This window comes from Sardina pilchardus, chromosome 21, assembly GCF_963854185.1.
Source record: "Sardina pilchardus chromosome 21, fSarPil1.1, whole genome shotgun sequence".
In the NCBI taxonomy this organism is placed as follows: domain Eukaryota; kingdom Metazoa; phylum Chordata; class Actinopteri; order Clupeiformes; family Clupeidae; genus Sardina; species Sardina pilchardus.
Window position 1 is genome coordinate 9,611,934 of NC_085014.1, and position 25,000 is coordinate 9,636,933.

At 45.2% G+C, this 25,000-nt stretch overlaps 1 protein-coding gene across 2 annotated transcripts in view; it reads left to right on the top strand.

Annotated features, from left to right (window-relative positions):
- The first annotated feature begins 2,936 nt into the window (after positions 1-2,936).
- neurl1b (neuralized E3 ubiquitin protein ligase 1B) overlaps positions 2,937-25,000 on the top strand; it is a 41,128-nt gene continuing 19,064 nt past the window's right edge. Inside the window, exon 1 of one of the 2 annotated variants that reach the window (XM_062524451.1) lies at positions 2,937-3,094. In XM_062524451.1, the coding sequence (XP_062380435.1) occupies positions 2,992-3,094 (103 nt within the window). In that variant the 5' untranslated portion in view covers positions 2,937-2,991. Of the gene's footprint in view, positions 3,095-23,720; positions 23,950-25,000 lie in introns of those variants that run through there. The other variant, XM_062524452.1, reaches the window with a different exon arrangement.

Consider the following 25,000-nt stretch of genomic DNA (forward strand, 5'->3'; position numbering starts at 1 on the left):
CTGGCAATATCCCAACAGGAGATCTAGCGTGAGAAGCATTCATGTGAGGCACATCAAGCACTAGCATCAGCAGTGTGTGTGTGTGTGTGTGTGTGTGTGTGTGTGTGTGTGTGTGTGTGTGATCACTGAATGGGTTTCTTCCTGGATGACTTTGAAGGGTGTCAGGACATGAGTATGTGAGACATGAGTCACTGCGATGACTTCTTTTTGCCCCGAGGGACACTTTTTCATATGGCAATGCCACACACTTCCTCACATGAAAGAGTCCAAGTGAATGGGTCATGGGAGTGGCGATGACCGTATCCTGAATAAAGGAAGCCACCAGGCCATGCTATGATTACCTTAAATGAGAGATGGGGCCTTGTCATGGAATATAAAGAATTACGTAGGGCGGCTTTCTTTTACATGGATTAAGACACAGCTCTTAGACTAAAAGAAACCTTCAATGATAATCTCCATTGAGAAAAAGCTTTCAGTAGGCCTAAGGAAGCCTACGGTGGTGGCTACAGAAAGTAGGCTGTTGGGAGTTGTATGGGTAGAATTACCAGGTCCATTTGTCATTACAAGGAACATTATTTCATCTTCTGACAGATAGGTCTTGTAACATGTACAGATGGCAATGTATGATGTATGATAATTTAAAATATGTTTTGTCATAAAATTATGACAAGAATGTACTTATCGAGGCATTCCTCTCTGATTTTGAATCATATCAAGATGCTCCGCAAGATATTACACATGTCAATGTCATATCCAGAAATGTCATCTTGCCTACGTAGGCAACCAAAACAAACACAGATGTCTGTGTGTTCGGCTATCTCTCTCTCTCTCTCTCTCCCTCTCTCTGAGGAGAAGTGGGGGAGAACGCTGACTCTGAACCCGTTAGCCTGTAATAAGATTCATCTCAAGACATTCCAAGAATGTCTGGTATGCTCTGGCTCAAAGTTTATGGTGTTGCAATCTGTCACCAAGTGGAGTGAAGAGAAGTTGTTTCCAGCTGTGATTTTCTATTGTTGACTTGATTTCGTACCATATACCTTATCTAACAGCCAGGAAGAAAACATAACATTGATGATACTATCATCAACCGATGATACTATCTTACGAAAGATTATCATTAAAATAAAAATGAAAGAGGTGACGTAAAATCTCATAATTGCACACACTATGATTTAAGATATTATCATCATGAATATGTGAATCATTATCTGATATATTAGTTTGTGTCAGTAAACTTCATACTTCCCATGTGCGATGAAAAGGACAAGAGAGAAAAGTTCTTAGTTGAACAAAAGGATTCTATTCGTGAATCAAGTGCTCCCTCTTGTGGAGAGGGGCAGGAATATGTATTAGAGGGAGACGTTCAGGTATGGTTGAACTACTGTGATACAGTTTTATCCCAAGAACTGGCCATGTTCATTTCATGTCTCAAAATATTGTTATTTTCTGTGTGCTACTGATTTCATTCAACAGTCTCCTGCAGAAGAGGAACTTGTCAGGGCCACACAAGAAATAGGACACAAGAGTAATTTTCCATGCCAATCAGTACTTGTTTTTGTGCTTTCATTCTTTATACTTAAAATTTCCTTTGACTGAAGTTAATCAGTGACTAGCTCCTTCACTTGCCAAGCCGAGGGTGAAAAAATGACCAGATTAAGTTCAGCCACAAAAAAGTCAGAAGACTGGACTTTAGAATTGACAGAGCAGCCTATTTTTACTACTAGCCTACTAATCCCAATAATCTTTCTTGCCCTATTTTACTTATTTCAATTGACCTATGCGATTCCATCAAGTAATCTGTCTGTTGAATCTATGTAGGCTACAATTAAGATATTTTAATTATACATTTTAAACCTATTGTTACATGATGCATTCCCTTCAACCTCAACTGGGCATAATCTACCAGGGAAAACATGTGAATCATTTCTACCCTTTGTAGCCTAATAAACAAAGAAAGGCATTTGGACCATGCAAACGATTTATTTTATCAACTGTTTTGGCATGCACCCTATTCACATTCATTGTCAAATTTGTAAAAACAAAGCAGCCAAGTATTCAATTACATGATGTGTAATGTTCTCATTATCCATTTTATTGAACAAAATGAGGCACTAAATATGTATGTAATCTATGTTTCATAACTGATGGAGTGCACGGATGTCTGTCTGTCATGAGCAACAGAATCCATGAAACAAGGTTAATTCTATGTTCTACCTCATCGGCATAGTTTGAACACTGCAACAACCACACCTCAGAAGGACGTTGGGGTTGTTTATAAAACGTGCGGAAAGGAAAGGAAGTTTTCCTACGCTCTGAAGCAAAGTGTCGGTTATCACAGGTATGTGGGTATCTCGTTACATGTCGCCTGGTCTCGTATCACGTGGAAGACCGCGGGACATTTGAAATTGGTCCGTTTACACCTTGAGTGGGTGTGATGCCCGTCACATGCATGCTTCGTGCGCCAAGAACATGTCATACAGGTATAATTCATTTCAAATAGCCTAATACCGGATGTTTGTTGATGAACTCGAAACAGTAGACGTAGCAAAAGTGCTCTCCGTTCTTCATTTCGACGAGTGTATCCATTAGTTTACGCTATCTCCGGAGCGATGAGCCTACCCTAGGCTACACGGAACACGTTAAATTCTTAAGTGGTTGGGTCAAATAAATATAGCCAACGGGGTTGTTGTATACCCAACTGTTAATGGCCTTGGGCACGTTTCCACACCCTTCGGCTGGCACCGCTGGCATGGTGACTGCCTTTCTGTTATTGGACAGAGGAGCATAGATAAGCGCACACACGTGCTTCTTTATTTATCTTTTAAACGGATTTTTAGGCGGGAGTCTTGGGAAAGAATTTTTGTACAGAGAATGTAGAAACTGTGCGCACTCACAAAGCAGTTAGACTAGTCAGTCAGTCAGTCAGCAGTAGAATAGTCAGTTTGAAGTCGGCGGTTCCGAGCACAGCAGAACAGGAAGGAACAACGCATCATGGGCAACGCAGAATCTTCAAATACACACTTCCATCATACTTCATGTAAAGCAACCCATCAAAGCAAAGGAAGAGGTTGTCATTACTCTGGGAAAGAGAATGGTAAGTCATTTTTTTTCACGTACACTTTGTGAGTGAATTAAGATTATTCTGCATACAAAATCGCATTAGCTTTTAGTTTCCGATTGTCTACACACTAATGCTGTCCAGTTAGTCAGTTGAAGAACAAGAAATTGTATATTAGTTATGCTCTTTTTGTGGGTAACATTGCGAATAAGCATCTATCATGACACCACCTGAGTTTCTTGACAGACACAAGGTAAGTTTACCTGTCAAGCTGAATGCTTTGCAATTCTGCTGTGCTCCTGCGGAGGCACTGTTGTAAATGTGCATGTCATATCTTTGTAAAATAAAGCAAAAACAATCAAGAATTACAATATTCTCCAATCAAAATAAATATTTTTAAATATTAATAATGTTGAAATATTGCTAACATTTTAAATGCATTAAAGCAATGTGTTGCATCACAGATGTTTGAAAATATTTTGCCTATATCGCAAATTGAAAAAAAAAAAAAAAAAAAGTGGCACTAATTTTCAGTATAACTTCACATATGGAAATGTTTTGTAGAATTTCCAGTGGAGGGAAGAATCATTGGGGAATATGTGTTATTCAAAACATACTTCAGAGTTCTTCTGACTGGAATAGGACAGGAAATCATTATTCCCCAGACAACTGAGAGATGACCAGTCAGTAGATGTTTGTAAAGGCTGGTAAAGTCAAGTCTTTCCCAGGACCTTGTGTGTGTGTGTGTGTGTGTGTGTGTGTGTGTGTGTGTGTGTGTGTGTGTGTGTGTGTGTGTGTGTGTGTGTGTGTGTGTGTGTGTGTGTGTGTGTGTGTGTGTGTGTGTGAGAGAGAGAGAGAGAGAGAGAGAGAGAGAGAGAGAGAGAGAGAGAGAGAGAGAGAGAGAGAGAGAGAGAGAGAGAGATGGTGGTGGTGGTGGTTGGGGCGGGGGTTGACTATGTGTGATGTCATGTTCTATAATGGACTCTGAAGAACATTCCAACAAAAAGACAGACTGAAATAGTAGGCTATCAATTGGGAAAATATTTTCGAATACAAAAAGTAGGTCTAATCAAGATCAAGATTCATAATTTCTGTCTCCACACATTATCATTGAAATCACCTAAAATGTTATCATATTACACATTTTCCCCAATATTTATTCAGCCATGAAGGTTCTATCATTGAAATTTGTACTGAATGCAATTATTGTGCTAAAATGTAATAATTTCAGAAAGATCAAATGTGTACAGTTACAATGTGAGTCAGATAGGACAGAATCACAAGACCTGAATAAAATGCAGGTAAGTTTCACTAAAACATGTGAAAACTTTTGTTTTAGCGAATAAATCCCACGCTGATAAATGCATGTAAGTTTAAGTAAAACTTCTGAAATGTTTTATTTAGCGAATAAATCCTACGTTGATAATTACAGGTAAATTTCAGTGAAACCAGTCAAACATTTTGTTGTCAATGACAAATTCCACAGTACTAAATTGCAGTAACCGTTATCTGCAATTGTGTGAGATTAGGCGCCTTCACGTGAGAAGGATTAGATTAGATTAGACTAGATTAGATTCAACTTTTTTTTATCATTTGTGCAGAGTTCAAAGACAAGGAGATGCACTTTGCGTCTAACCAAAAGTGCAAGAAAGCAGGGGAGGGGAATGGGACATAAACACAGAGACCTCTTACGACCTGTAGTTGCCGTTACCAACCGGAAAGCCAATGTTGCATTACACACGTATGTTGAACCAGCATTAGTGTCAGTGGCCACACCTTCTCACTCTGTGGGTGTGTTTAGGCCTACATGATGGTGCAATTGACCATATCACTGACAATTGAGGTGACTTGTAGTCATGTTTGTTAGACATGCATAAGAACATTCATGGATACTCTAAATACTATTATTTCTTCGCAATACATTGCTAGTTTGGTTCTGTCCACAATACCAAGCATTAAGGAGGTCCTTTCCTTTGTGTTGAAAATAAGGCCAATGGATATGTCAGCTAACACAGTCTTTGGACGAGAACAGGCAACACAGGAAGCTGTGGGAAAATCTGTCTTTCATGCAGGATTCAGAACATATGATATTTTGACCGCAGGAAACTATGGGTGTTTCATCTGTTGCACTGGTTATGGTTGTGGAGCAGGAGCACTTTTCACCACTAGATGGCAGCACTGGCACAACTGACTTCTCAGCAGTGTTTATTGCATTTTCAATATGTGCTTTATTGATGAGGCTGTTTTAGTGTTGTGCAAGAGTAGCATATTTTGTGGATTGTTGTTGAAAATATTTCCCTGTTCTACCGTGCACAATTTTTATCGATGACTATTTCAACAATTTACAGATTGTTTAATATCCCCTTTGTAAATTCACAGACACAGAAAACAATGGAGCTTGCACACAAACAGCGATGAATAGGGTTATTCCAAAGCGTGTTTGTGAAATGTATGTGTTCTTACTGGTGTTCTAAACTTAGCTATACTGGAAGTCATCCCGAAAGTGCAAAGTGGCCTGTTGACATGCAACAGGTGCAATTGGGTAACCGCCCTGCTTGGCGACAGTCTCAATGGGTGTCATTGTAATATTCATGTTACGATAGACATCTCCAAGGTCACTCTGTAGTAACATTTTGGATTAATTCAGACATCACCGACACTGACATCAAGGACTCGGGTTACTGGCCGGCCGAGCCACTGTATCTGTTGTCAGTTTCAGAGCAACTGACTTGCTGTTATGTGTTCTGATGTTTTGTGGCGCTGCAAAACAGGATTTTTTGTTTTTTTTCTAGCCGACTTGGACTTGGAAAGATGTGAGACTCTGTGGGAATATTGTTTAGGTGTTGGCTCCAAAGGTGGCGTAAGGTTGCGCTCATAAAACATTGAGAAGTTGCTCAATTATTCATGAGCACAAGCCCACACACGCCTCAGGAGGGGACAGACTCATAATGGGTGCCGCTCTCTCTCTCTCTTTCCTCTCTCTTTCCTCTCTTTCTCTCCGTCTCAGTCATCTTCTACCTCTTCGTCACTCTCTATCTCTCCCCTCCCATCTTTATGTGCTCCATATCACTCAATCTCTCTCAGACATTCTGCCTTTTCCCTTTGTCTAATTTTCTAACCTGTTTTTCAAGACCTGTTTTTTTTTTTTCTTTTCCGTGAGACAACTCTTTCCGACGTTGTTTGTGTATGCTGGGACCATGGGCCTCTACATGCCCTGAACATGTTACTTCAACGCCAGACATTGCTCTCTGGCACTGCCATACACTAACCTTGTCACATAGCCTTTGTATGAGGCCAAGCGTGTAGTGTCAGGCGGAGGGAAATTTACCTCAGGTGGGAATTTGATGAGAGAAGTGACGCCTCTCAGGCGTCGGCTGTGGCAGAACAGTCTGAGAACGGTCGGTCCGTGGCCGGTTTCCCCAGATTCGTTAAGAAGCTCTTAAGTGCTAAGAACTTCTTAGAACCGTTCTTAGAACGTTGTTAGAGCGCTCCTAAGAAGTTCTTAGCACTTAGCACATTTTCTTAACTAAATGTGTGTTTCTTTTTTACTTACTCTCTGCATTTTTGCACTTTACTGTGAAGCCCTTTGGTGCGGCTCAGCCGTCTGTAAATCATGCTATAGAAATAAACTTGACATTGACATTGACTTAAGAGCTTCTTAAGGAATCTGGGAAACCCGGCCCTTGTCGAGGAGCGACACGTTTGGTCTTGGCCTCCGTGGTGGTGGCGGTGGGAACCGAGCTGTGTTCACCTCGTGGTTGCATGGGAACGAAAAACTACCACATGGTTAGTCAGTTTAGTATCAGCATCTGTGATGTGGACAGGTTTTGAAGAAAAAAAAAAAAAAAGAAAGAAAAAGAATGTCATGTCAGGCGTGATATGATAAGCTCTCACGTGTAAGAGCTGGACGGTGGCGTGGCTAACGCTAATGGTTTGTCCTCTACTCCACTAGAGCGGTCACTTTGCCGTCGCAACCCTGCCGAGTCATGTAGTCAGTCAGTGACTGACCGACCACACAATGAGCCTTAATTAACTACAGCTGACACACACTCAGTAACAATGACAAGAAGTGATTTCACGAAGCGCGCACGTCGGTCGGGCCGCTATCCCACAATGCTTCAGCAAAAGCCCGAGGAAGACACCCACCGCCTCGACATCTCCACCCCCCCCCCACCCCCCCACCCCTCCCACCCCCCCGTCTCAACAGAGGCCGTGCACCTATGACTCATCCTGAGCCCAACTTCCTCCCATCTTCCCCCGGCCCTCCCCAGTTCCCCTCCCCGCGCAAAAAAGCGTTTCATCTGCCGAAGAATCTCTTCTTGCGTCTGCCTTTTATGTTCCGAGCAGGGACAGAAGCGAAGCGGTTTTGGGTGTAGCTCGCACACGGGGGCCGAGAACAGGATGACCCACCGCTAGCCTACAGCAGTCATGCCTGGAAAAAGGGAAGCACCTTAAATTGACATTACATAAGACTCAGGGCGAGATGGTTGGCAAAGCGAGTTTTGCACGCTTTTATTAAAGAACTTTTTACGGGCGTTAAATGAAGGTAATTTCAACGTCCAGTAAACAAGTAATTAAGTAATTATAGCACGAGCAGTCTGTCTTTGGATTGTGTCATGGAATTGAAAACAAGACTCAATTTATGTTCAGCTTTAGTTTGTTATTTTGCCGTTGTTTGTTTTTTAACTGTTACGTACTGTGGTCCTAATTAGAGAAGTCTAACGCAATGTAGACGTCAGTGGACTCCAAACTGCATGTCTCTCAGCTGTCCTCACACTCCTTAACCTGTGAGCAAGGAGAGGTCTCAATCTGTGTGTGTTCCCACAGCACATGTGCACACATACACTCAAGCACACACACACACACACACACACACACACACACACACACACACACACACACACAAGCACACAAGCACACACGCACACACATACAGAAGAGCAGAAAAACACACACAGCATAGGATGTTTTTCCCCCCCTGCAAAACACACAATCTGTGGCACATTTCTGCTCCGGCCGTGGCAAAGTAAATAAGCCTTGAGTGCAAAGCCTCTATGCCGGCTGTGTCCTGACTCCTGGGCCGTCCGTAGTAGCATGTTGTTAATAACGTAAAAGGATCCTTGGGGATATTAGATACAGTTTCTGAGAGGAAGTTCCCATATTTACAGGTTCTTAAAATAGCCTCTTCACACAGCACTCGACCTGTATCAGTGTCCAGTGCTGGAGACGGGGGCCCCAGCGCGCTATCCCACACGTGGCCCGCACTGATGTCACCGTGCAGGCTATGGAGCGGCTGTTGTGGGGAAGGGGTGGGGGGGGGGGAGTGTATGTGTGCGTGTGTGTGTGTGTGTGTGTGTGTGTGTGTGTGTGTGTGTGTGTGTGTGTGTGTGTGCGTGTGTGCGTTTATGTGTGTGTGTGTGTGTGTGTGTGTGTGTGTGTGTGTGTGTGTGTGTGTGCACGTGGGTGTGTGTGCGCGCACACTTGTGTGTGTGCGTGTGTGCTTTTAGGTATGTGTGTGCGTGTGTGCGTTTTTGTGTATGTGTGTGTGTTTGTATGGTTTTACGTACAGTATGTCTATGTAACTGACTGATACAGTATGTTCTACCCCGCCCATTCCAACAAGCGTTCCGCCTTGATTCGTCTGTCATCTCTGATTGACAGGTGAAAGCGTGGCCGTGCATGTGTGTGTGTGTGTGTGTGTGTGTTGCGGGGGGGTTGTGATGGGGGTGAATGGCTAGTGAGGGCACAGCCATAGGAAGTGAGCGGCAGAGGAAGACTAGAGCGGTGCTAAAAAGGTGGCGGCTGGTATTTCGATGAAGCCTTTCTCTGGTTTCCCTTTTGGCAGCGACGGGCGTCGTCCTGTGTCCTGCCTGTGCGGCCGGCAGGGCCCGACGTGTTACATAAGGTGGCGTGAGGTGGCGAGGACGCGGTCGAGGGCAAAGCGCTCACACACACACACACACACACCATCCCTTCGGCTGGGGCAGTGGCAGAGGGTCAGGAAACCACAGAGAGCAAATCCGATGTCCTGACGACCCCCCCTCCCCACACACCCACACACACACACACACGAGGGGGCCCTTCAAAGCGCCACATTAGCAGGATGTTAGTGCAGGGGGACATTTTATTAGTCTGTTGAGAGCTGTGGAGTAAGTGTCGAGGAAAACTAACAGTGTTTCTAACGCTGACCGAAAACGCGAGGCTGTGAAATTCACCCTCTCTGCCCCGAGAAGTGACAGAAAAGGCAAATCCATATCCATAAGTAAACACACAGCACGCACACGTTTCCACGCCTTTCCGTGTTGTATGGTCATTTGAGTGCCAATAGCAGGATTTGGTGAGGCAGCGGACACTTCAGAAATGATTATGGATTATTGATGTCCTATTTGCTCTATTTAGTTCAGATATTTTAAATATTGCAACATTGATTTTATTTGCTTGAGGATTCAAGTTTCAAGTGTCAAGCAAATGTGACAGCATAAACTTAAGACAAATGGAATATTGGTTCACGGCAACCAGTATTTACAGTTGTTTTGTGTTGTAGCCACCTAAGAGCAACCCCACTGAACGATGGCTGTCAGGATGACTCGCTCCGTAACCATTTGACCTGCATGATTAGGAGACAAAGTGTGAGCTATAATAAGCGAAACAATAAGTGTGTGTGTTTCAAAAAAAGGGTCTTTCCTCTCCCCTTCTTGCTATTTTTTTGTGTGTTTCTTTTTGGCTTTTATTTGAAGAAGAAAAAAAAAATCCCCCCTTTGCAACACTGTTTGTGTCGGGCGGAGTCGCGGGAGAACGAGCCAAAGCAAGCAGATTTTAATCATAAGAAAACACGCAGGCTGCAACTGCTCCAAACTGCTACACTCGATTGGCTTCCTACTGCATCTGTCGCCGCTAGTGGCCTGCCAGCACTGTACCCGGGAAACCACACACACACACACACACGCGCGTGCACACACATGTGTGCGCGCACACACACACACACACGCACGCACGCACACACACGCACGCACGCACACACACACGCGCGTGCACACAAACGCATGTGCGCACACACGCACACACACACACGCGCACACACGCGCACACACACAAAACACACACACGCACACACACACACACACACACACACACACACACACACACACACACTGAAACACACAACAACACTCCCTCCACCCACTTACACCAAGCATTGTTCAACACCGTGGGGTCCAGTCCTTTATTGTCCATACGATTCCTTCAAAAAGAATGAAGATCTCTGACTGTGACTGTGAGCTTTTTTTGGAGGCTTTTCCGTCTTTAGTAATTTAGCTGCCCGTAGCCTTGACGCTCATTGTTGTTTAAGATTTGTGTACAAAGTTGGTGATGGGTAGAAATGGAAAAAGTCTGAGGAAAGTGATATGGCCGGCAGAGGTGTGTTTACATTTTGTCAAGACACTGCTGATGTTTTTCTCATCTTGGTGGGTGGCATATCCGTCTCTGACCATTCTTAAATAAAGCTCTTGACTCCTGTTGAGTAGAGACGTAATAATGTAGGACTACCATGAGATGTTGATGTTTTGGGAGGACTGGGTTTCTCTCCCTGCAAACCTTAAATGGAATGCTGCTTTGTTGGAATGAAAAGTCGTAGAAAAGAGGATATGGTCTACATTTCCCATAGCCAAAATCCCCTGTGGAGCACAGAGTTGCACTTCCTCAGAGGCACTGTGGAGACCAGTCTAGATGGGCAGCAGATTGGTCTGTTGAGTGAATCCAATTAGAAAACCTCATGATTGAAGCCTCTTTAGTGTTAAAAAAGACCCCTCAAATACCCTTCGGGGACTTCCAGAACCTTAAGGCCAAGCTCCATTAGCAGCTGCTGACGTCTTTTCACTGGGCAACGGCCACTGGAGACATTTGATGCGTGTCAGCCCCAGGATTTAGAACAGGACTTAGAAGGATTTAGAAAGTTTTCTAAATATTTTCTTGTGTGTCAGGTCCAGAGAAATGGCTGTGGTTGTTTTCAATGAAATCTTTACTGTCTTCAGTCTGACACAACGTTTTATGGCACTTTAGGTTAAAAGTAGGTTAAAAGCCCTTATCAGCTGTTGCCAATGACAAAGAAAACGTGACCTGGCCTATATTGCTATCTGGCTCAAAAAAACATCATGCCTTAGTCTTGACGGCAATGTGTGGACATTGTAAATTCTAACTACACTGCAAAGCTGTCTGCGATTCTGTCATTGTTATGCTTTAAACTACCAAGTCTTGTTTTCACCATTTCCACAAAATCATTGTTAGAGTGTGTTTCACAATGCTGGGCTAAACGTTGTCACCAGTTGGGCGTCGGCCTTAATGGGACTTGTCTAGAGTGTTCCAGAATCCCAGCGCCAGCCGCTGTCTGTCTGAGCTACCTGCCCCGAGGAGACGCGGGGGGTGGGAGACCCCCCCCATCTGCTGTGTGTCAGCCAGCACCTGGGCCCCAGCTAGCACAGTCACACTCTGTCTGCAGCCTGGAGGTGTCGAGGGAGGAGAGGGGACGAAGACCAAGGACAGATAGGAGCAGAGGGGCCCCCAGGCTGTGTGTCAGCCAAAGGGGAAGAGGGTGGGAGCCGATGTTGACCACCACCCACCGCCACCCAACCACCACCCACCCTTCCCGCTCCTGGACACAGATGCAGGGGGGGCTAAACGAGCTTGCTGATTGACGGAGTGAACTTTGCTTTATGGACGGTCCAGGCGGCAGGGCCACCGGGCCTGGGATCCACTTGTGTTTGCTGACGTCTCCGTTCTATTTTGAGGCTGGAATTCTTCGGTTTCCTTCTGTGTTGGGAGCAATTGTGTGAGCTGCTGGGCGAAGTAATGATCGCCAACTGAGGTCCGAACAGCTTTCAGTGCAACGCACGAATCAGGAAAGTGTTGGAATTTGAAGGCTGTTTGACCTCAATTGAAGAACACACGACACATTTTCATTGTATCAGTGTGTTTATGTAAACAAACAAAAAAACTGATAATAAAACTTTTTAAACCACACTGACGATTTCTAAATTTGCATTCCTCGCCGTTTTCTAGAGCAGAGCATCGTGCTCGGCACAATAGACTCTTGCATTTTATTTGTGATGCCGTGTAACGCAACCCGCAAACAGCCAGCCAGCAAGCAACCTTTGCCACTAGACACTGGGTGGGCTGCCTGTGGTTAGTCAAGAGTCCTCATTTACACACAGCTATAAACGTCCCTTTAATGAGGACACAAGTGTGATTGTCAACAACAACCACCGTTGCCCCACCCTCCTCCCCGTCAGTGGCGCTGCCGTGACAGGTCAGCGAACATATCGGAGTGGAATGGCGCTGAGGAGGGCCCTGAGGGAGCGCTGAATGACTGGCTGCCAACTCTGCCCACGTTGCCCGCACCGGGCCTTTGCTAAGGCCAGTAAACCTCGCTCCCCCTGGGCCTGGCTTTGCCGTGGCGGTGCCAGCGAGGGCGTGGGTACCCTTGATCAGCGAGGGGACGGGGGGGACGGGGGGGGTCAGAGGGACCCAAGGGCTAGTTTAGGACGGCTTTTGAAGGGTATTTAAATTTAAAATAGCCATCGCAGGCCGGTGAGGACAAAAGAGCCGGGTGTCTCTGGGGCTTTGGACACTTTGTTGTCTCTGTGCAGCACTATGTCCCCAATGACACACACACACACACACACACACACACATACACACACACACACACACACACACACACATACACACACACACACATACAAACACACATGCACCATCATCACATGCTCTGTCTTTGTGCGACCTCTCCATGACACACACACAAAATCTCAACACACACGGTCACACAGAACCCTTAAAAAAATATTTTCTTCCTGGCACTGGAAGAGACCCTGTACTTCTCTCTCTCTCTCTCACTCTCTCTCTCTCTCTCTCTCTCTCACAGCTTGTCCCTCTTCTTGGAGACACCTCTGCACAATGGAGGAGGTTGTGTGAGGTTGGTGCTCGCCTCTCCCGCTCTCTCGTCTCAGTGCGTTCCTCTCTCTCTCTCTCTCTCTCTCTCTCTCTCTCTCTCTCTCTCTCTCTCTCTCTGACTTTATCTTGATCATAAATGGCTGCATTTTGCGGCTGAGCTTAATTCGATAACTGGAGCCCGTCTGTTTTTTGGCCAGGGGCCTCGCAAATTTTTCATGTGAGGAAAATGGGACACAGGTTAAAAAACACTGCCGAGCAGAGCTGTCGACACGGCAAACAAAGATGAGACGAGCGGAGCGGAGCTCCCTTCCCTCCCTCCCTCAAATCCAGCCTTGTTATTGTGACGACCCTCCCTTTAGATCACCCCCGTCGTCGAATCATATGGCTCCCATTAAAAGGAGGGATTTGGAATCCCTGTGTAAAAACATGTGGCCAAATTCCACTTGGATTCGCTGTTAATGTTGAGGTTTCTGGAATGATATAGTGCCGTTATTGTGTTACTGTTATAAGATGGCTCACTACCACAGCACATGTCCTTCAAGTGACTGAGTTTTAGCTGCTTTTATTTCATTTCTTCTTTTTTTTTTGGTTGGTGCATGTTTCGTGTGTGTTTGACCGTTGACCAACAGTCAGATTTTAATAAAGACTTTAAATGGATGATCCACGAAAGCTTCAGATCATGGCTTATGACTGCCCTGTCTCATGTGGTCAGTTTGTCACATTATAAATCAATTCAGACATTCCAGAAGATAGACTGTGTTCTGTATATGCTCCAGAAACATAGACTGTGTTCTGTATATGCGCCAGAACTACTGAAGTCACTGGGTCCTGTCTATAGAACATACGCTGTAGGCATGTGTGTGTGCGAGTGAATGTCTTCTGTAGGCATATATTGTAATATTATATATCATTTTATAACTCAAGTGTTGCTTTGGTATAGCAATACATTGAAAGGAAGTTGTTCCATTTTTAGCGATAATGTTTGAAGAATTATGGTCATAGGACCAAAATAGTGGTTGGACTGGTCCCATCTTGCATAATAGGAAACTTCAGAAAACTGCTGTTATTCTCATTTCTGTTTGGTAAAGCCAACCACTTCTGTATTTTCCAGAGCAAACCCTTTCAGTTGGCCCATTTATTGTCAAACTTACTGGTAGAAATGATTAAGTACAAATTTCCTGTGTAGCGTAGCCGTAGCAGGTTGGAAGCTCTTGCTGCAACAGTCGCACTACATGCCCCCATTTCTCTAAATTACGCCCCTATACGTCCAGCCATTTACGAGAACCTGTGTGATTAATCTTCACAGAACAACCCGGTCTGTGAAACGCTTACTCGTGCATGTTTCTCTCTACAGCCTGGTGTTCCCTCCGCTCTACCATGACCAGCGGTCAGTCGTTCAGTCCGTCTCGCTATCGCTTGCATTGCCGCCGACTTGAAAGGCAAGCGGGCCTGATTGAAATGAATGAGGTGTGGAGAACTTTAAGCTTTATTGGTGCGCACTGGATGAGTGCTGTGTAAGTGTGTGTGTGTGTGTGTGTGTGTGTGTGTGTGTGTGTGTGTGCCATCTGTTCAGTCCCAGTGGAAGGGGGCCAGCACACAACCACAGGCCAGTGGGATGCTGGGATGGTGCTGGAGACGTCATGGCGTCTCAAGTGTCTTGTGTTCTTTGACAGAGGGCGGAAGTGTGCATGCGTGTGGGTGTGGGGGGTGTCCTGTGCCCCCTGCCTGTTGGGGGGGGGGGGGGGGGGGGTCAAAATATTATGTAATTGTCTTCTCCAGTTATTCACAGGTTTAAAGGACGAGGACACACACACACACACACACACACACACACAGAGTTTGGGTAGCCTAGTACTTAAACCACCCAGGTCAGTTTCCATGAAACATGAAAACAAATGGGCACACTGACCATGGCCTTTGTGCCCCTTCCACAGGAGGTATCACAGCAGGGCACCACATGCGCGGGCAGCCTATCCGCTCGCTCTTCGTCTTCGTGGAAACCAACCTGCGGCTCGTAGAAGTCGGGGGGTCTGCACCCTACTAGGGGGGAAACAAGGGTTTTAAAAAAGAGCCACTCAGGTTTTGGATTTGTCACCACTTGAAACAATAGTCATGCTGTTTTTACTTTTAGTGCCCAGGCATTCTTTAACCTTTCACCCCCACTTGGCTTTGTTTAGCATGTTAACCCCGGCAGGTCAGTGTCCAAATAGCAACATGGGACTGTGTTATCCATGTTACAGCACATGCGTCTCCACATATACCTTCAAGTTAAGTTCCAGGGATGCCAAAGCACTCGTTTATTTTTCTTCGTTTTTTTGAGGGGGGGGGGGGGGTGCTTCAAACTTGGCATAAATATCATGTGTCCTCTTACAATTCACTCAGATAAAAATGTTGTCTTGGTTTCTTAACTCTTGCTTGCTTTTGTTTTGCATTGCCAGTAACAGATTTGTGTTGTTACACTGTTGGCTTGGTGATCCATATGGGATGTGAATTGTTCACAGGGAGGAAATACCATGGCTGTTGACAAAGGCCCGCTGGTGGTAGTTTTGTTTTAGTGTTTAGAGCTTGAGCGTGCCCCCCACCCACACAATCGCTGCATGCGACACGCTGACCATAATCTGGAACACAAACCTTAAGACGTTTAAATGGTGAGTCCCCATGACAAACACATCAAAAGCCGTGCAGCCCTGATATTGATTAGGAGTCTCTTTCTTGGGGACAATTGTCTTAATAACTCACAATGCAAACAGTGTTTCTGCTCTTTTTCTTTCTCCCTCCGCTCCTTTTTGTTGTCGGCCTCTGTTGTTGGTTTTCTGCGATGACGTTGTTGGGTTCGCGTGCCACATGTGGCAGGGACTGGCGTGTGGTGTAGTGTGGTGTCGGGGAGGCTGCGTTTGTTACCCCCCTCTCGGCGTTGGCGGTCGTGCGTTGGTGCCGTGTCCAAAAAGCAGGCCCTTCTGAGCAACATGTGGTGTCCTGAAGTGACAGTCGCTGTAAACAGTGTTCCCCTAGGCCGTGACTTGGCCTCGGCGCTCCGCGTGCGTAAGACAAGCTCGGGGGGACCGAGGCTGAGGTCATTGTGTTTCTTGGGGAGAGAAAAATGCTATGGAACTCTCTCTCTCTCTCTCTCTCTCCGTGAAAGCTCGTGTCCAAACGTGTGGCTCTGATTTCAGCGTTCTAATGCAGAGTTAGATCCCTGCTCCCTTGTGCACATAGAGGATGTTCGAAAAGTTTTATTGATAGACCCCCGCTGGTGCTCAGCATGTTCCAAACCTATTGCTTTTGCTGAAAAGAGGAGAATGTCTTCTAACTGTGTCTTACTTTTCAAAGGTTTTAAGGAGGAGGTAGAGCTCACGGAGGTAAACAGAGTACAGCGGTAGCTGAAAATGGCAAACCACAATGCAAAACTTCCCCTGCTGCATTTTATCCTTCGAAAACCACTCACATTATACTTAACAAGAATCAGGGTTCACATTCTGCCCGCCATCACGTTAGCGAGCAGCTAACGAAGAGGTCACATTTTAGGAGCCTTAAGCCATGAGGCAGTTTTGGTAATTCCCGAAAAAATGCCCGAGGAGCCATTTCCCTAAATTGTGTCATAAATTTTAACGATGGCATGTGGGCTGGAAATCGCTTTTCGTTAAGATGGAATCCTTGTTTAATATTTGCCACAAAAATCTGCCTCTGTTCTCCTGCACCAATTAATGAAAGGCTTAGAATGACGGTGCATCTGCAAGCCTTTCTCAACACTCTCAAACATCGCTTTATATTCCAGCATCTGAGCATGGGAGTCCAATAAGGTTGGGAACAGCATTGAACTCGTAAACAAAGAGTTTTGGCAAACATTCCTTCAACTTTCTCCCTTCTTATTATTTTATAACGACATTCAGGCTTAAAGGTTTAAGCTGACAAGACCGTTTTACAATGTAGTGGATGCATGCATACTGCTGATGTTGTTGTTACGTTTCCAAGGAATTTGAATCCACGGAGTTATTATTAGCCATCTATTTGCGACATAAATCTGTTGTCTTGACAAGGGATTGAAAACTCCCCTTCTCGAGGACACAGCGACTTGAATGTGGCAGCTTAGCTTACTCGAGCATCTCAGCCATTCCGTCGGCCTCGTCATAAAAGCATCCCTTTCGTCTTCGTCATGTCTAGACGTTTCTTAGAAGTGAAAATTCTCCTTTGGAGCGTGGTATTGCTATGCATGCATCAGCAGGCGGTCCTGAGTTCAAAGAGAAACACTGTACTTGGTCTATACGGTGGAAGTTTCTTCTTTTACTCGCGCCATTATGACTCACGGTGTTGCTGCTTGGAGCTGTTCGCATCAATATGTGGTATAGGTTTCTGTGTTTAGATTTATTTGCGGACGAAGGCGCCATTTGGAGTCTTACCCCGGAGTGACCGAATAAAAGGGCCTTTCCTTTGAAATTGTATGTTTTGTTTGTGTGGGTGTCTGACCACATACAGCGATTCACTTTCATTCTGGCATCAGCCTCACAATGCAAGGTGAGTCACCCTATTCAAAGAGGAATAATGATACAAATCACTTTGAACTTCAAAACCCATTTACACAAAACACAAAAGCTGGCCCTTTAGCAGTGGTAAAGGGTTACATAGGGAAAGGAGTTGGAGAGAGGACCCATGGAAAACACTGTATAGCTGAGGTCTTGGACACACGCGCGAGTCGCGCGACCCATATCCTCGGGCTGCTTTATGGCTGATATACAGTAGTAAGCACGTCCTAGCCCGTATGACTGAATTGCTAGCTGGGGATGGACCAGCGAGCTTTTCTATTTCTGGCACATGCCGATCGGGTAGTGACCACGTTATGGCTTGGAGAGAAGACTCTCATTGTGTGTGGTGTGTCATGCAAAGAGGACACGACCTTGACATCCCAGCACTGGCAAACACTCCAGCAGATGCAGCACAGCCAAACGAGATCTCTTTTGAACTACACCCTGACCTTTGACATACTGATTTTATTACTTTGCTGACATCAGCACTCTTTGTTTGTAATGAGATTATACTGAATCAAGTTGATTGAATTGGTATGTTGATGGGGTTATACAGTAATAAAACATTCTCTTTGGACTTGGAAAAGAGGGGAAATTATATTTTTAGTGGATGGCCTTCCTCATCTAGTAATCAGCTTTTCACACAGTAGCCTGCTACTCATGCTAAACGGTAGCAAAAAAAGGCTTTTCAGATTAATGATGGCTAAAAATAGTGCATTTTTTATGAGCAAAGGGCACAGAGGCCAGTATCACATTCCGTCCAGGGCCAAGACCTTTAACCCAGAGGAAAACAAACTGTTTGTTTGCTTTTTTTTGTGGCGCACCAAGTATTTCCTCAAGCTTCCCTGGCAGGGCATCCTCTGTGCATCTCCATTAAGCCGGCGGTGGGGAAGTAAGCACCGTGACTAGCCGACATCTGGTAAAACGGCAGCAGGATGGAGGATGGATGGGGTGACCCCTTAACTACATGTGGGTAACATGTTAGACGGTGCCCCCCTCCGCATCATGCAATCAGACAAAGTGGATGTCAGCGGTAAAGTGAGGCCTTGCGGATGCTTGGGTGTTTATCTGATGCCGTTATGAGACCTGAATGTCTTAAAGCGAGGCCCCAGCCTAATGCCCCCACAGCCATGGGAGATGTGTGTTTATGTCATCAATCAAACGGTATGGTGTTCCTAAACGAAGAGTGACAAGCACAACAGCCGGCGTGGGACACAAATAGCGCTGCATTCTTCACAATCTTTCCTCCTCCGAGATGAACGTTAGGGATAAGACCAGACCATAATGATGCCACAGTGTTATGATGTGCCCTGAACACAATGGATGACATGAATGGATCGCATTCTTCCACAGTCGGTACACAAACAATGCCCGAGTTGTAAACCCCAGGTCCCTCCGGTGCGGCCAGGCCCGGGCTGAGGTTTTTCGTGTTTTGTTTTTCCGCCCGAAAGTCGTTTCGCGCTCCACGGAGGGCCCCTGCCCATTTGACATCGCTGTGCCTGGGTGTCAGTCAAGACACGCACACACTCCAGACAAGTGTTTTCGATTCCCTCGCGCTGCGTTTCGGCTTCAGATGACTCGATTCCGAGAGTCACAAAAAAACACGTTCATGGCCGCTCCGCTCCACCGCAAAAAAACTCGGTTGTCTTACGCGTTCGTTTTCTTTCTCCCTTTTTTCTCGTCCTTAATCAAAGCAATCTGCCGAGGCACACACACACAACACATGGCAAGAATTCCCTTTTTCGAAATGACGCCAATTAGAAGCAAATGCCTCCGCTGGCTCCGATAAGGAAGCCACGTTGGCCCCTGCGATATTTAAATCAACAACTTTAATTGGGCACTATTTACATGTGGCCCCGTCACTAAAGACCTAGCTGAAACAATGCGTTTGTCAAACACGGGGGCTTCAGATGTGACAGGATTTAGGGGGGGTGGGGGGGGTGGGTGGGGGGTTACTCAAGATGACATGATTTGTTATGAAATTGGCCCCCAACTCCAGCGATATATTTCTCCGACTCCCAGGGAGATGACTTACAGACTCAAGGCTGAAGGTGGTGCACCAGTCCCCTAGAGTAGAACCACATTGCGTGGCCTGCCTGATCGCTTATATCCACTTGAGATGGTTCTCAATCAGACATGGATGTATATTTGCGCTCTCTCTCTCTCTCTCTCTCTCTCTCTCTTTCTCTCGCTCGCTCGCTCTCTCTCTCTCTCTCTCTTTCTCTCACTCTCACTCTCACTCGCTTGCTCGCTGTCTCTCTTTCAGTCCTGAAGCATTCGAAACGAATATGAATGCAAGCTTTCTCTTTGAGGGTGGCTGGGCGAATGACTCACGTTGTGATGAGATTTGCGAGCTCTGGTTTGGATGAGCCCATGTTGCAGCGCACCGCCGAGACAAACAGTCTTTTCTCTCATCGCCATCTGCTTGGCATGTTTGGAGTGCCTTTGGAAAAAAAAGAGAGGGAGAGAGAAAGAGAGAGAGAGAGAGAGAGAGAGAGACGTGAGTGAGAGAAAGAAAAACTTAAGGGGAATTAAAATACTGCAGATCTCACACTTTTGTGATCCAAGGGAAAAGTCATTTTGCCGCATGGCAACGGTTGCTGTGAAGCATGCCAGGGCTGCTCACGGAGACTGGAGCGCTCGACGCTCTTCGTCAGAAGGAGCTTCGCTCTGAGACTCGCTGTTACATGAGAATTGCGTTTTAGTCCTACTTTGTTTGACATTATGTATTCACTGTCCTCTGCCTACTTTGTGTGTGTTTTTTTTTTTTTGCCTAGCCAGCTATATGAGTCACCATGTGTTCCAGACTGACCTTCCTCATAGATCTGCCCTCAGCACCCCTCACCCTCACTCATAGAGAAATCGGAGTGACATTTCTGTGCTAATGCGGTTTATGGCTGATGAGGCAGCCTTCCTTTCTGGCTACGAAATGCGTTTAAGTCTCACGAAACACCAGATAAGTTTGGACGGTGTTGACATTCTCTCATCCGTTTATTGTTTTGGTCACATGGAGCGGCTCTTTTACTGGCTGCCATATCACTAACTGTGATATGCACCACATGACTGTAACGAAATGTATATCGGGGACGCCCTTGGTGTCTGATATCAGCAGATGATATTTTGATGTGGTCAGTGCGTATTGTCTTACCTCCTCATCTTGCTTATCTATGCTTATTTTGCGCTTTACTTAGTCTGCATGTGTATTCATAGATTGAATGGAGAATGGGGTGGTGGGGCGGGGGACTGACAGTGTCTAATGCACAGTAGCAAATTCAGTTGATCAGAAACGCTAGTTTTGCTCACAGCTTAAATACGGAACTATGTGCTATGGTTGCACGACAGCAGCACACATAAAGGAATAGCTGATTCAGCAAAAAAACATGTTGTGCATTGAAGCAGATGTGTGATGCCATGTTGTCTCCCTGGTGAACACTGCCAAGTCTTTACACAGGAAACACGTGTAAATCATTCAATTTGTTGATGCCACTAAATCATTTCCTGAAAAATGGGACTGAAACAATTGGCTAGACATTGCAGGTTCTTTTCAGCAGGGAGACTTCCAAATGGCACGTTCTCAAACTAATCAAAGGATTAAGCTTTGCACGGCTTACCGTTGCCATTTTGTTTGGAAGAAGTCATTTGGGCCAATGTAGCCCTGGCAAACATGGCCTAATGCTTCCCTTTGAGGAACACACATTTTCATCTACATACACTGTCTTGCTCGTGGTTTAGATGTCTTGAGAAATCTCCAGATAAGGACAACCAGAGGACATGTACTTGAAACTCTACTGGCCTTTGAACATGAAAAAAAAAACAGAATGGTTTGTTTTCATTTGCTCTTATTAGGACAAAAATGCAGTCTAAAAATAGACCTCAGAGGCTTTTAAGGTTAAGACATACTCCCGTTTTGAGGTTTCCCAACAAATTCTTGGGCTCCTTTTTGAAGATATGGAGGCTGCACACAGAAAGCTTGATTGAGGCCTTTAAGGTTAATACGACATCGTCCCCTCCTGAGACAAATTAACATATCATTTCCAGCCAACTCTTGTTTTGAAGATATGGAGGTTGCACTCCGAGAGCTTGATTGCGATCTCAATCACGGCTTAGTGCACACTTCCTGCGTCGCTGTTTCTCAGCCCCTCCTCTTTTTCAGAGCCTGTGACATGGGTGTCGAGGATTTTTTTCAATTTGTTTTGCTTCTGCCTCAGGCTTGCCTCTCATCTTGTCCATAGCTCGTGTGGGCCACCGCTTCCTGTTAAAACAAACAGACCGACAGGCAGAGAATAAAGAAGGAGTTTATTTTTTCAGTTTTATTTACTTTTTTATTCTTCCTCACGAGGCTATAATTAGCCCAGCAGCCCCCTCCTTAGCTTTTCAGACAAAGCCCTCATGGGACATTTTGCTCTGACACTCTGACACCCTCTTGGGATCTAGTTTGACCTTATTTCCAGTCTCTTCAGATAGCTTTGATTCCTCTAAATTTGTCCGTGAGAATGACTTTTACATTGTTGTTGCCTGACATTGTAATATGTACCGATAAGTGACAAGTTTTCATGTTTTCCCTACAACCCAAGTGGAAAGTCAGCTTGGTTTTTAAAATGAAGTGTTGTTTTTGGATCTGCTAAATAGGTCACAAGCCGAAGATTGAATTGTCGGGGATCTCTTTGTGGCCAGGTTTGTGATGTGGGGTATTTAGGAAAAGATTGCATCAGAGTACTCCTACTGAAAGTGATTGCATTAACACACAATATGACATCAAGCACAGCTGGGCTTTCTTCTGCTGGGCTGATGGTTGGTTTTTTTTCATCACTGCTTGCTAAGATCACTCAGATGGAAATGGAGCAATGAAGTCTCCTTATCCTACAATGTCTCTCACTCTCTTTATCTCTCTTATGCACCACTCATTCACTCACTGACTCACTCACTCACACACACACACACGCACACACATTTGTATGCAAACTCTCTCCCACTTTCTCTTTCTCTCCCTTCCACTGCAGACACATACATAATAAATACTGTAATTGTCATTTGCACAAACTTCTTTTCTTTTTGCCTTCCTCTCTTCCACTGTATCTTCACACACACACACACACACACACACACACACACACACACACACACACACATGCGCACACACAGTAATGAGACATGTATCTAAGCTATCCCACACACACACACACACACACTGCATACTGTGTAATCATGTGGTGCTGGTCTCCCCTCGGCCGCTTGGCTCGGGGCTGGATAGCCCTTGGCCCGGGGCCTGCGATTATGGGGGCCAGCCCGTTTGTCCCGGCGCTCCAGAGAGAGACGGACTCAGGTTCAGCAGGCAGGATACAGCTGGAGCGGATCCCTCTGGTCAAGGCCGAGAGAGAGAGAGAGAGAGAGAGAGAGGGACAGAGAGAGAGAGAGACACACACACACACAGAGAAAGAGGATGGGGGTATTGGGGGAGGGAGGTGGGTAATTTCCTTACAAGGATTGTGTATTTCAAAAAAAAAAAAAAAGAATACTCCGAGATGGTGTGAGCTTGTGGGGGTTCTTTGTAAGCAGTAGGGGGTAAGAAAGATGCCAAAGAAGCACCCCCAACAACAAAAACCCCAGCAGGTTCAGACTGTGAGGGGGTACACTTTGTGTATCTTTTTCTTTCTTTTTTTTTTACTTTTACACCATACATTGTTTCCTGGACAGCTGGCCAGTCCGTTTTGGGTGTGGGCAGGGATGGGAGGATATGACCGGCCGCTTACAATGCACGGCCAGCCAGGAAGATTTCCTCACAGTTTCAGATACTGGGAGCCACATTGCGACATACATCTACATTTCCCCTCAAAAGCTGTACACACACCATGGCCTGAGCTGAGGGCATGTTTCAATCCATTGCCTTGACACGCTATCACATTTCATGCCATACAACTGTGTTTTTTTTTTTTTTTTCAGTCTGATGGCAACCGTCTTTGCATGTAATGAGTTATGAGGAAAAAAACAATCAAATAATGGACAAATGAATATTTTGCCCAGCTGAATTACTGTTTTATGGGGTTTGCGCTGATGAGCACACTCTGCTGTATGCCCATACACTCCCGCTTTGCGGTTCCTTTAAAGTTGTGCAGAAGTGAGAGAAGATCCAAACTGTAGGAGGGGGGAGGGGGCAGTGCACCAATAAGGGCGACTCGTTATGGGAGCTGCGCAGCGTCGGTACAGATAAGATGAGCATGTTAGCGTTTCAGTATGAAGACGCCGCGCCAAGCGAATGGTTGAGAATGACATTAAAAGTACGCGACCCTTAAATCACAGAAGGTTTAATTCGTCTGTCGAGCCTAAATGGATGGACAACGGATGATTACATTAGGAAATCACTTGTCATCAGGGGAGACGACTTATTGGAAATAATGGGGAATACGACTCCCAAACCGCTCATTGGTAAGCTTTTAAAATATATGTCACCCATAAACTAAGTGTATAATGCAATGTTTGGGTCTATATTGCAGATGGTTAGAATGAGCGTGTGTAAATATGGGTCGCCCTCATTTCTTTACTTGAAGCCTACTGTACCATGCTTTGCCTCTACCCCTCCCGACAACTGTCTTGAGTCTCTGCAGCGCGAGTGGCGCGGTGAGTGCGTGCGTGGGTGAGGAACGATAAGGTGGGAACACACGAGGGTCTGAATAGACATAAAGAATCATTGAAGAGTTACACTATTTCTGCTTGCGGTTATTAGCTATCAGGGACGGCCAGGTTTCCATCCAACGTAGATCACTGGCTGTTTGTCATCGTTAATTCTGTATTATGTGAGAAACCGTTTTCCACAGCGCACGTCAGTGTGGTGATTCCCCCAGTTCAGCGTGGGTGACGTTTTCGGTCGTTATTTATTTATTTATTTCTGCATAAGATGATGAAGCATATGCAAACATGTTAATGGATAAATTAGTGTAGGTTATCATTCTACAATGAACATGATTTAATGTATTAGTGTAGGCCTACATATGATGTAGTTGATGCCGTTATGATCTAGGTTTTTAGCCTATTATTGATTGCAGTGAGTGTCTTCTACATATGGTTTTAGACTACTTCCCATGCTACTTTGTCTCAGGATTAGTCGAATTGTAAATGTTACTGTGAAAACAGTACATAGTCATGAATGCGACTCCTTACAGATTTGTGTAACGATGAGGTGTTTCTCGGTCCTTAAAAATAAAAGACATTGGTGATATTCTCCTTTATTTTCCAGTCGTTGTCAGCGAAAAGTGAAAGCTTAACACTATGTGGTGGTTCAGATTAAGGAACACCAATGATATACAAAACCAAAAAGACCACACACATAAGAGAATAGCCCTAGACTGAATGAAAATTAGCCCCCGGTATGTTCTGTGTCTTTTGAACATTATCGTTGATTGTTTCATACTCTTTGACTAAAGTTCTTATTTAGTCAACTGTCGTCTATGTGTGACCACTTTATTGTTGAGCATGCCAT